At 49.2% G+C, this 12,635-nt stretch overlaps 2 protein-coding genes across 2 annotated transcripts in view; both read left to right on the top strand.

Moving 5' to 3' along the window:
• LOC144107498 (uncharacterized) overlaps nucleotides 1-12,635 on the top strand; it is a 76,894-nt gene that overhangs the window by 53,667 nt on the left and 10,592 nt on the right. The gene's annotated exons all lie outside the window — the stretch shown is intronic.
• On the top strand, nucleotides 3,254-7,205 carry LOC144107495 (solute carrier family 22 member 6-like). Its single transcript, XM_077640514.1, has 2 exons — nucleotides 3,254-6,069; nucleotides 6,730-7,205. The coding sequence occupies exons 1-2, from the start codon at nucleotides 4,796-4,798 to the stop codon at nucleotides 7,202-7,204; spliced, it is 1,749 nt and encodes a 582-aa protein (XP_077496640.1). The 5' UTR covers nucleotides 3,254-4,795; the 3' UTR covers nucleotide 7,205.

Genomic DNA, 12,635 nt, shown 5'->3' with positions numbered 1-12,635 from the left:
TTATTCAACTATACCTTGGCCAATCCCCCCGCGTGGGTATGTGCCATATACCTGGGGTGAAGAAAAAGAAGAAGATCGGCTCGACCGTATGCTACGTGTACTGTTGCATTGCTAATTATCATTACTACGATACAACAAGCTGCAACGGGCACTTAACTGCAGTAGTTAACACGATCCAGTTACCTTTTAACTTCCACTATTACTAGTATTACTGCGTCGTTAACGTTATCTGTGCACGTAAAAAGGATCAGTTGAGACATGACTGACGGGCTTTGCTTAAACAGTGTGCACCAGACCTGCGTACGCTTCAGGACTCAGGCAAAATCGCGTTTTATCGGAACCGATCGATGGCCCGTAATTTTGAAGCGCAATATTGCACCGCCTTATGCTGCGCATGCGCAAGACTAGAGTTATCGCTTTGCACCTGAGAGAAAGAGGACTGTACACAAGGCCGGCACCCACCTTGTAAGCGACAGTCGTTGGCGTCTCAAAGGACACAACATCGTTGGCGCCAACGCCGCCCTTAGCGAAGGCGCAATATTGAGGCGCAGTATTGCACCGCCTTATGCTGCGCATGCGCAAGACTAGAGTTCCCGCTTTGCGCCCGAGTGAAAGAGGACTGCTCACAAGGCCGCCACCGTATGCGACAGTCGTTGGCGTCTCGAAGGACACAACATCGTTGGCGCCAACGCCGCCCTTAGCGAAGGCGCAATATTGAGGCGCAATATTGCACCTCCTTATGCTGCGCATGCGCAAGACTAGAGTTCTCGCTTTGCGCCTTAGTGAAAGAGGACTGTACACAAGGCCGGCACCCACCTTGTATGCGACAGTCGTTGGCGTCTCGAAGGACACAACATCGTTTACGCCAACGCCGCCCTTCGCGAAGGAGCAGCCACCGCCTGCAACGTACTCGATCGTCGAACCATTCGGGTCGTGGCCGTAGACTTGCGCATGGCATTGCTTCAGAGGGAGAGAGAAACGAAAGAGAGAGTAGCTGGCGCGCTATGTAACTCTGCGACAATTTGAAGAAAAAGTGGCAGGCTGCTCTGAAGACCCGTGGAGCAGTGAAGATTAACAATATTTTAGGAGCAATAACAAATTTTTAGGAAAATCTCACTATTCTGTTGTGTAACTGGCCTGGGTGCGTTAGAATTTTCCTGAAAAGCGCAGCAAAATCTTCTTTCAGTCCAAATGGCCAATCCGAGGCAACTGCAGGAAAATTTCATCCAATAGTATTCCTACCGATACAGGGCAACACAACCTCTTCCGCAGCCTCAACCACCTCCCAGACCTTCGAATTCTCGTGGAGTACTGACATTACTGGGCTGGCTTCGATTTTGTGACCCCCTTCCTTTCCGACATCCTCACTCCTGTGTAAGGAAGCAGACATTGGTGTCCAGGAAAAAAAGAAGCTCTGTGGACACTTAATTACAGCGGGGAATGCGGGAGCTATAGAATCAGCGAATTTTAGGGCAGATCGCAACACCGGGTGAGGGCGGGGCGAGGGAGGTAGCACGTGGCACGTCACCTGACCGGATGGCTTTACAACTGTCTCGACCAATTAGCGAATGTTCGGATAGACCACTACGCCGGCTTGAGGAATCCGCGAATTTTATGACAGATCACTGGGTCTTTTCAGTGATGAGGCTTCTGTTTGCTGCGATGCAAGTTGAGAGAGGGGGTCGGGGAGGGGCGGTAGGTGTCACGTCACGTGACATAATTACGTTATAACTGTGTGGGTGCATTAGTGAATTTTGTGACAGACCACAACGACGAATCTCTTCCGTGAGGATTGGTTGGTTTGCTTTGTTTATCGAGTTTAATCAAGGAGAAGGGGGCGATGCGGCAGAAAAAAAATTGAGGAGGCACTTAAGTTCTGCCTTAGGGGTATGACCCGATAGCGTATAATTATTTCCGATATATGCATAATGTTATTCGCTACTTTACGTTCATAGATTTTTGGGAGTCCTCATACCCTTCTGGCGCATTGGTGTAGCGGTTAAGCGATGCGAACTGCCCTGCGATGGCCGGTGCTCCTAGCAGCGGGTCTTGCGTGGCCCAGGTTCCTCTTCCCGTGCGACGAATCATGAATTCAACTGCCACCTGCCCCACCGGGCAGTTTTCTCTGTATCCTGTGGACAGGTTGTGAAGACGCCGCAAGGTCACGTGACCTAGGTGGCCCAACAGCCTCCTAGGTTGTTCTCTGGGCACCCCCGGCCAGAGTCATATTTGGGATTTTTCGCTCGCAACGCTCCGAGAACACTGATACGAATTTTCTGCATAACGGAGCTTTTAACCAAGACCTACTGAACTAGAGACCTGCACATTTGGCACGGCTCCAGCGCGCACCTTCTAGTTCATGCCTTTTGCCGCTAGGGAAGGGCAGATACGGGCGGCTTGGCTCTACAATTAACCTATTGAGCAAGATTATCAGTGGTTAGGGCGCTCGACTACTGATCCGGAGTTCCCGGGTTCGAACCCGACCGCGGCGGCTGCGTTTTTATGGAGGAAAAACGCTAAGGCGCCCGTGTGCTGTGCGATGTCAGTGCACGTTAAAGATCCCCAGTTGGTTGAAATTATTCCGGAGCCCTCTACTACGACACCCCTTTCTTCCTTTCTTCTTTCACTCCCTCCTTTATCCCTTCCCGTACGCCGAGGTTCAGGTGTCGAACAATATACGAGACAGATACTGTGCCATTTCCTTTCCCCAAAAAACCAATTATTAATTATTATTAGCAAGATGACGTCAATTATTTTACTTCAATGATGCAATAGTTTTGTCATTTGTCTACGTTGTGAGTATTCATCATTCATCCATTGCCTAGCAAAGATGCCAGAAAGCCTGACGCCTGGCATGCGCGCAAACAAAATATTCACCGCTAGGATTTGAAGAAATGTCATATTTTCATTGTTCATTGCTAGGTTTCAAAATAATAAAACGGGAGAAATGCACAGGGAGGCAATAAGAGAAGAAAAATCATTTTTAGAAGGCAGACGATGATGATGATAATGACAGACGAAAAGGTCAATCGAGCGCCCTCAATGGCCTAAAAGTTAACGAAAGTTGGCGCACGTAGTCCCATAGGACCCCGCCAAATGTGCAGGTCTCTAGTTTCGTAGGTCTTGCTTTTAACGCTATCGCGTTAATGGTTGTCAAGACATTTTAAGCAAAGAGAGAGGAAAAGGAAAACCGATAAACGTTACACTAGAGAGGCAACAACAGCCCCCCCCCCCCCCCCCCCCATAGTCGCAACAACCACTGAGGGAGGAGAAAACAATGCTCAGAAGACGAGAAGAAGAGAAGGAAAAACTAATATCCGATGAAAACTCCGTTAGCAGAAAGATACAGCTTTGCCCTTTCTGTGAGGGCGATCAAAGGGGCCCTTTAAATGTTGAAGTTTTTTTTCTGTTTTCAATCCGGAATATTCCCTCTTATTCAGAGAATGTGTAAGGCGATAGGCGATCGAAGTCAAGATTGGTGCAGGGCTTTTTTACTCTTTGTTTCTATTTGTTTTATTGAAGCAATGAAGCGCTGGCCGCCCTAAGTCTTAAGAGAAATCACCCCACTCTTGGAGAAGAAACGTTGGAGAGCTCCCGTACTCATCATCACCGTCACCCTAGCTAGCCACCCCCCCCCCCCCCCCTCCAAGGCAAAGGCCTCTCCCATATCGCCCCAATCAACCCTGTCCTGTGCTAGCAGTGGGTATCCCATCCCTGCAAAGTTCTTAATCTCATCCGCCCACCTAACGTTTTTCCGCCACCTGCTACGCTTGCCTTCTCTTGAAATTCGTTCCGTTACTCTCGAAGACCATTGGTTATCGTGCCTACTAATTGCATCGCAGCGACGAGGTAGGGGTAGAGCGTCCGTCTCACGTGAAAGAGGACCGGGGTCGGAACCGCGGTCTACAGTTGTAATAGAAGTTTTAACCCCACAGTTGTAATAGAAGCTTCAATTCTCATCGTCAGAAGAGCAAAAGCAGCCGCTGCGCAACCAGTTCCGGTTCGTCGTCGTATTTTCACATTACAGTAAACTTATGGGCGCTTCTAATGCATGCTCACTTCCTGCGGGTTCTGAGGGCAACAGTAAGCCGCCGAAAGGCCAGAACTACGAGGCGAGTTTCAGTTTGAAAAACGACAATTCTCGCGAGCAGTTCCTCACACACTCACTCTATCACCATTGCTATCTCTAGGTTTTAGGACTCTCGGCATATGCTGTGTATGTGGTTTTGGCTCTCGTTTAAGTTTAGTAGATTTTCTTGTGTCTTGTCTTTGAAGGTGTCGTTTCGTAGTTGGCTATATTTTAAGTGTCATGCTACTAATGAGTATAAATAATGTTGTCCTTGTGAAATAAGGGTCTCTCGCCTCCCACTCGGCCGGCGAGCCTCGCCTTTGTTCCGTGGGGGCTTCGCACCGACGGCAGCATACCACCAAAAAATATATTTCCATGGGACTAAAAACTGCGGTGAAATTGGCCTTTAAGGAAACACTGGTTACCTGCATTCGGTGTTATATCTAGCCAGATGACCATGTCTATTTCCTCTTCTTAATTTCAGCCCCTGTCGCTACATCGCCTTTGTTCACTAATTTGCTGGCACTCGAGTTTCCGGGTCTTTTAGCCCATTTCATCTTCTTCATAGCGTGCTGGTGTTTCAACATCAGCAAGTCTCACGCTCGTGAGCTCGCGGACAGCATCACCAGCGCAAGCATCGCATCGATCGCCTCGCTTGATTTATGCTAAAACGGCCACCAAGGACTGAAATATTCACTATCGGTCGAATCACATACTAGGCGAGTCATGGCTACGAAGTCACCTCGGAAGGCCTCGAGCAAGCGGAAGAAAATCAAGGACTCGAAGGTGGTCGATCCGAAGCAAGTACAGAGCGACTCTCAGCTCCCTAGCCCCGAACCAGAACGAGACGTCGACCAGCAGGACCAAGGTACAACCATCTACGGGCACGGAGACTTCCAAAGACTCATATTTAGTTTTACGGTCGTCGCGTTGATCGTCCTGCTGTGCCACAGCCACGCCTTAACGCTCGTAACACGACCCGTGGACCACTGGTGCCGGCCGCCACCAACATTTGCCGATCTCTCGCCGTCCATGTGGAAGAACATCGGCATTCCACTGGATGAATACGGACGCCCCAGTGAGTGCCTCGCCTACGCCCAGCCCGGCCAGCAGCCCAACGACACCGAGACCTACGAGTGCGACTTCTGGGACTACGACCCGACCCACGCCGCCCACTCCGCGAGGAGCTTCTGGGATCTGGTATGTCGCAGGTCCTCGCTGGTGGCCCTAGGCAACGCGGTCTACATGAGCGGCGCCCTTCTGGTCGTGCCCCTCGCGGGTTACTTAGCAGATATATTCGGGCGCAAGATCGTCATTACCACGGGCGTTGTGGCGCTCTTAACAAGCACAGCAGCGACGTGCATCGCGCGTGTCTATTCGTTCTTCCTGATGACCAAGTTCGTGAACTCCGCCTGCGCCAGCTCCATCTTCGTGGTCAGCCTCACCCTGCTCTACGAAGTGGCGCCCCTGGCCTACCGCGTCTTCTACATCAGCGTGTCGTGCGCAGTGGGCACCTTCTTAGTGGACGTCCTGCTTCTCATGCTGGCGTCGTTCCGGCTCCCGTGGACTCTGCTGCAGGTGATCGTCCTGTCTCCAACAGTGCTTCTTCTGCTCAGCGCCTGCGCCGTGCACGAGTCTCCCGTGTGGCTCTTGGTGACATCTAAATTCGACGAGGCCCAGGCGGTCATGCTGAAGGCTGCGATCATGAATAACATGAGCCGGAATGTCGCCAAGCAAACAATGCAGAGGGTAAGAGGGGAGCTGTCCCGCTCAGAGCACACCCCATTCACGTCTGGCATGTCTATTTCGGTGCCCACCGGGCAACCAAGGCGCCCTCACGTCATCCGCGTGCTGATTATGGTATTCGCGATGATGCTAGCCTTCTTCAGCCTGTCCTGGAGCAGCAGGTTGCGCAAGGACGCCAAGATTTCTCTTGTGGCCCTTATGATGTCCGCGCCGTCTTACGTGGTCATGTACCTGGCGCTCATCTCCTTAGGCAGGTAAGCCATCGACGATGATTTCTACAAATCTGCAGCGCTAACAGCATTTAGCGGCCAAACCATTTAACGGAAGCTGTGGCTATACGGCCGAGCACCCGCATTATATGAAGAAGATACTGGAATTAACTTCTGTTCATGTCGGGGACCTACAGGTTTTGTAATGAATGCGTGCATCTCACGTGTGCACGGGATACATTTCACGTAGGTGTTTACTCATTTCACACGCGAGTGTACGCCTTTCAAGCGATTTCTAATAAGTGTGCTGAACACGTAGAGGACGTTTATCTAGAGACGCCGGGTGTGCGAAAGTTGCGACAACAGCTTAGATGTATTCGCTAGATGGGTTTTAGAGAACCCAGAAAACTTCAGTTGGATACTCAAGTAGTACCCATATCTCTTTTAGACAGCTCTTTGAGACATGTGCGATCGCGCAACAGTTTTCAGTGCACTAAATATAGACAAGTGTATTTTTCACTCCGAACACGGCATCCGATAGCAGCCGAAAATTATATGTAGTCTAGATCTTGCCATGAATTCAAACACCACCGTACTGAAGGATGCTGACTGCAAATACAATGTGGCCAACATTACACCCACCAATAGTGCCGTTAACGCTCAGCTTAAGGCGCGCAACATTTATGCCGAAGCTTTGCCTTGCAGGCTACAGTTCCTCATCGTGGTCATGGCTCTGCTGGGTGGCACCTGCTCTCTGTGCAGCATCGCCATCTACGCCAAGCCCCGCCTGGTGGGGGACGTGCTGCTCGTGTTCGCCCAGTGCTGCGCCCGTGTGCTGGTGCCGTCCGCATATCTGTACATTGCCGAACTCTTCCCCACGGGCGTACGCAGCGCTGTCCTTTGCGGCGCCTACGCGAGCGGTCGCCTGGGTGCAGTGGCCGCTTCGGCGCTGGGCCTGCTCGAAGACCTCAACCGCGAGGACCTGAAGCTCGCCATTGTGGGCTCAGGGCTCTTAGGGGTTGTCGTCTCGATGCTCGGGATGCCTGAGACGAGCCGCGGACTCATAGACGTTCGTGCGGCAGAGACTGACAAAGACGTGCTCAAGTTGATGCAGGACACCCTGGAAACGTCTCCGAGGCCAAGGACTATGCGGAAGAAGAAGGCAAAACCGAAGCCCTAGTGTTAAAGACGTTCCGAGTGTCAACGGCGCGCTGGATTAAGGAACAAATCAGCCGTAATCATTCATTACTTAACACACACGTCAATGTCTTTTCAGCGATTCATGAGGCAACAAGGAACATGAATTCAATCTTAAAGCTCAAGGAAAATTTTGAATATCAGCGTGTAAAAAACATACTTGGGGCGTCGGCGATCGCGGACGTTGCCTTCAGATCTCGGAAATGTTGTGCTTATATGGTGAAGGTTGTATGCTCAGTTGTAACTACCAATTGTCACGTGGGATGCATTGTGCTACATTATTCCAATGATGAGGGCAGTGGCCACAACTATCCTCCTAAATGTGGAAATTGTCATAAAGTTTGAAAAGCAAGAGGAGTTTAAGGAACTCCTAGACCTGAAATGGTTGCCGAACTGCACAGTCAAGCACAAGGTGAGGTAACCTGGCAGGCGGCATGGCGTTACACTTGTGTTTCGGCCTTAGATTTTCGCTTTTGCGAGCCCAAGTATTCTTATTCACACAAAATATGACTGTGGAAGACAGCATAAGCCCTCTGTAAATAATTATTTGCCATGGAATAAAAAATGGTTTTCTAGCAATAGAACATAAGTCACGCAAGGCTGTTACTGCAGTAGTCGTCAATTGAGCGTGCCCAAATTGTTTAGAAACCAATGTGCAGCGAGGAGCGCTAAGCACGGCCTGCACTTGTGAACCAAGTGTGTCTTAGGTAAGGTTATTGGCAGCGCTAGGCACCGCCATTCACGGCAGCTACTGAAAAAGAGACTGTAGTGTTAAGGTCCGAGCGGAGTTTGTTTTTAATCACGTCAGAGTCACAATCTCTTTACAAAGTACACATACGAAACGACAAGACACAAGACAATCTGCTGAACTGAAACCGAAACCAAAATTTCCAACAGGATATACATCTCGCTCTAGGTGACGAAATCATACATGAACCGCGTACAAATAACATGCAGATACATAAATAAAATTGAGAACTGAGCACAATTCTCCTGTGCATTATAGTTCTTTTTTGTCACAAGGAAATTAACCTGACACAGTAGCCAAAGAAACTGTGATGGATGGGAAATTCCTCGCAAATTTCAGCTCCTGTAAGTATCGCGTATTATTTCAACTTACTGACTTACTGGCATTCGAGTTTTCTGTTCTATTTCGCACATTTCAACTTCTTCATAACGTGCTCGTGTTTCAACATCAGCAAGCCTCGCGCTCGCGAGCTCCAGGACTGCGTCACCACCGCAAGCATTGCATCGATCTCCTCGCTTGGTTTATGCTAAAATGCCCACCCAGGATTGAAATCGGTCTCGCAACGTACACCAGCCATGACTACGAAGGCACCTCGGAAGACCTCGAGCAAGCGGAAGAAATCCAAGGACTCAAAAATGGCCGATCTCAAGCAAGTACAGAGCGACTCTTGGGTCCTTAGCGGCAAAATAGACCGACATGTAGACCAGCGGGACCGGGGCAACACCATTAATGGCTGCGGAGACTTACAGAGACTCATATGTTTTACGGTCGTCGCGTTGATCGTCCTGCTGTGCCACAGCCACGCCTTAACGCTCGTAACACGCCCCGTGGACCACAGGTGCCAGCCGCCATCAACATTTGCCGATCTCTCGCCGTCCATGTGGAAGAACGTCGGCATTCCGGTGGACGCAGATGGACACCACAGCGAGTGCCTCGCCTACGCCCAGCACGCCGACGACGACACCGAGACCTACGAGTGGGACGCCTCGAAATGCAACTTTTAGAAAACTGGTTCCTTGGCAAAAAGTCAGAACCACCATTGTTCTTGCTTCAACATCGCTACTTTCCGACTATGAATGTGTTTGGTTGGATCCCAGCACCATGGCAGTGTATCCGGCATCAAACATCGCCTTGCATGAGAAATAAAGTCAGCATTTTACGGTTTACTTCACTCTGATGTCTTTTCGTCGTCTGCATCCACTTCCCGGAGATGTTGGCTTTGGCGGAGGACACCAGTGACAGAGACCCTGAAGGAAGGAAAACGAAACAAAACCCTACAAATGCCTGCCCTCGATATACGTCTTTGGCATGTCGCGAATGCGCTATAATTTTTTAGAATCTATAGGTTCTTCGGTAGCTGCACGTGCAAGAGAAATAGAATTGTCGCTAATAACGCACTAAATAGGAGGTATTTATATGAACTTATATTTATGCATATAAGAAGATTGTTTTATATGGGTTTAACGTTGCTAAGCGACTCGGGTTATGTGGGATGCCGTATTGAAGGGCTCCGGGAATTTCGACCACCTGGGGTCCTGTTACGCGCACATACATCGCACAGCACACGGGCCTCTAAATTTCGGCTCCATGGAAATGCGACCGCCATGGCCGGGATCGAATCCACGTCCTTAGGATCAGCAGCCGAGCACCGTAACCACTGAGCCACGTGTATTACAAGAGGCGCTGTGATGGAACTTCTGTAGAAGCCCACATATACTCTGGCTGTAGATAAATTGCTCAGTGCGTGCGCGTAGGCTCATACTAGACAAGGAAATAAATGGCTGACAGAGGCACAAAGGACCTCAGATCAGAATAACGCTCCAGAAATTTAGGACGCATAGAAGCATGAATGACCGTTAGTTTTTGAATAGCGATCTCGTGTTTGAGTAGCTTCAAACTTTGCGTTGCTTGATTAGTAATCACTGATTTTTTTATGGGCCGCGATGCTTGACAAAACATCCTCAACGCGGCAGCAATGACGTGTCTTGTTTTTTAACAAGCACGATTTGGCAGACTGAATTCATGACCGCACAGGCCGCGTTTCAAAAGAGGCGAAAACCAAAGGGCCTGTGAATTACACCGCATGCGTTCGAAGACACGAAGTGTCCGCAAACAATATGCTTTTCCTTGATGGCGTTTTTAGAAGCGCACAGGTATGTTTTTTGGAGGTGAGGGAACAGAATCATTAAAGATCTTGGTACAGACGGCTGCCAACAAGGAATCTAATGAACGTCCTCCTTCAGCCGTTCTCTTGAGGCTTGAAACGTCCAGGCGCGAGTTTTAACAAACCCGAGCGGACGCAGAGCGCCTTCTGGTAGATCCGACGGTGTTTGCTCACTGGCAGAGGAAACAGCCGAAACGAGCAGTCTTCTGCACTGTAGCATGCGAAAGCGCTAGGATAAATGAGCAGGGTGTAAGTCGTTACAACACTCCACAAAAACGCTGCTGAAGTGCAGCCCGCAGCTGAAATTTGCGGTTTAACATCTTCAGAACGGTCTTTCTATCTTGTTCTTAAACAAGTGAACAAAACTATTGTGCTCCACTTGTGTCGTTCAACGCGGCGGGGTGTGCGCATCGGAAGCACTTGGACATTGCACTGTGACTGACGCTGACTGAACCGGGTCTACGGATGGCGTACCGCATTTACTCGCGTAATTTGCGCAATTTTTTTCCTAAATTTAAGACTTGAAAAAGAGGGTGTGCAAACTACGCAGAGATTTCGCGAGCACATCTTAAAATGCTCTACAAAGGTCATAACCCGCAAGGTATACGGAATTCTGCCCCGTATAAATCGACTTCGCAACTCGCGCCCCTCGCTGGTCAAAAAAGTTCACTCCAAATATAGGACGATACTATAAAACTACAGTATATAAACTACAACTATAGAACGACACTAACCCGACGATAACCTGAACAATGAACTATGCACAGATGCTATGTGTATACATAGGAAGTAGTTTATCCTACTACAAATACATTGGCAGGGGCACTTAAGCTTCGCCCCAAGTGTATAACGCGAGAGCTTTAATAGCCTTGTGCAAATATATGCGCGATTGGTCAGCCTCTACACGACTTTACATTCACTGGTCCCTTCGCGTCCTCGTACCACACTCCTGGCGCAGCGGTTAAGTTATGCGTCACTTCCCTGCGATGGCAGGAGCTCCCTCTGGTGGGGCTTGTGCGACCAAGATTGTTTTTCCCTAGCAGGATCTCTCGACCAATCTCATTTCTCTGCCGTCACTTACCAGAGTGGTCAACGTGCCCACAGTCCGGTGGGCAAGTTGCCATGACTTTACAAGGTGACGTCACGTCATCATCATCATCATCACTATCAGCCTTACTACACCCACTGCAGGGCAAAGGCCTCTCCCATGGCTCTCCAATTAACCCTGTCCTTTGCCAGCTGCATCCACCCTTTGCCTGCAAACTTCTTAATCTCATCCGCCCACCTAACCTTCTGCCGTTCCCTGCTACGCTTACTTTCTCTTGGAATCCACTCCGTTACCCTTAAGGACCAGCGGTTATCTTGCCTTCGCATTACATGCCCTGCCCAAGCCCATTTATTTCTCTTGATTTCGACTAGCATGTCATTAACCCGTGTTTGTTCCCTCACCCACTCTGCCCGCTTCCAGTCTCTCAACGTTACACCTATCATTTTTCTTTCCATGGCTCGCTGCGTTGTCCTGAACTTAAGCTGAACTCTTTTCGTTAGCCTCCAAGCTTCTGCCCCGTAGGTGAGTACTGGTAAGATAAAGCTGTTGTGCACTTTTCTCTTGAGGGAAATTGGTAAACTGCCACTCATGATCTGCGAGAACTTCCCATATGCGCTCCACCCCATTCTTATCCTTCTAGTTATCTCCTTCTCATGATCCGGATCAGCTGTCAGTACCTGCCCTAAGTAGACGTATTCCGTCACAACTTCCAGGCTCTCGCTGCCAATTGTGAACTGTGTTTCTCTTGCTAGGCTGTTGCATATTACCTTGGTTTTCTGCATGTTAATCTTTAGACCCATCGTTCTGCTATGCCTGTCTAACTCATTGATCATGATTTGCAGTTCACCTCCTGAGTGACTCAGCAAGGCAATGTCATCAGCGAATCGCAGATTATTTAGGTATTCTCTATTTATTCTTATTCCCAACTGTTCCCAATTCAGTCCTCGGAATAGCTCCTGCGACGTCACATAGGTAGTTGATTCTGCGGGAACGTTTCGCTCACAACGCAGACGACGGCGACGCAGTATTTTCTGCAGAGCGGGATTCTTAACGCCATCACGGAAAAATAAAATTTGTGAGCAATCGATTCTGCGCTGGAAATTATGAGGCGTAAATACAAGATTCCAAACATGTCACCCTCATAAAATGGCGGTCACTTCCGCGTTCGACTTGCTTGCAGCCTGCTGGATGGGCAATCAAACCTTACTAGCTGTACTGACATCTGCGCGCACTATCGTTACTAGCATGCCAATCAATTATTCAGTCTTTATTTCGGCAGAAAAAAAGATACAGGACGCCAGATGAAAAAGCTGATGAGTTTGACAATTTCTTCTGGGCCATATGTAGAAAAAAAGCACAATAGCAGCGGCGCTACTATAAGAGCGATAGCAGAGGTAGTTATAGGCGGAGAGAAAAAAACAAGACGCGAATAAGGACAAACTGTAAAAGTAAAT

The sequence above is a fragment of the Amblyomma americanum genome, chromosome 10, assembly GCF_052857255.1.
Source record: "Amblyomma americanum isolate KBUSLIRL-KWMA chromosome 10, ASM5285725v1, whole genome shotgun sequence".
Classification (NCBI taxonomy): Eukaryota; Metazoa; Arthropoda; class Arachnida; order Ixodida; family Ixodidae; genus Amblyomma; species Amblyomma americanum.
This window is presented reverse-complemented; position numbering and strand designations above follow the sequence as displayed.

Excerpts from the sequence above, each read along its gene's own strand:
- LOC144107495 (XM_077640514.1), top strand. The coding sequence starts at position 4,796 with ATGGCTACGAAGTCACCTCGGAAGGCCTCGAGCAAGCGGAAGAAAATC. Across the intron at positions 6,070-6,729 it reads GCGCTCATCTCCTTAGGCAG|GCTACAGTTCCTCATCGTGG; the intron begins GTAAGCCATCGA and ends TTTGCCTTGCAG.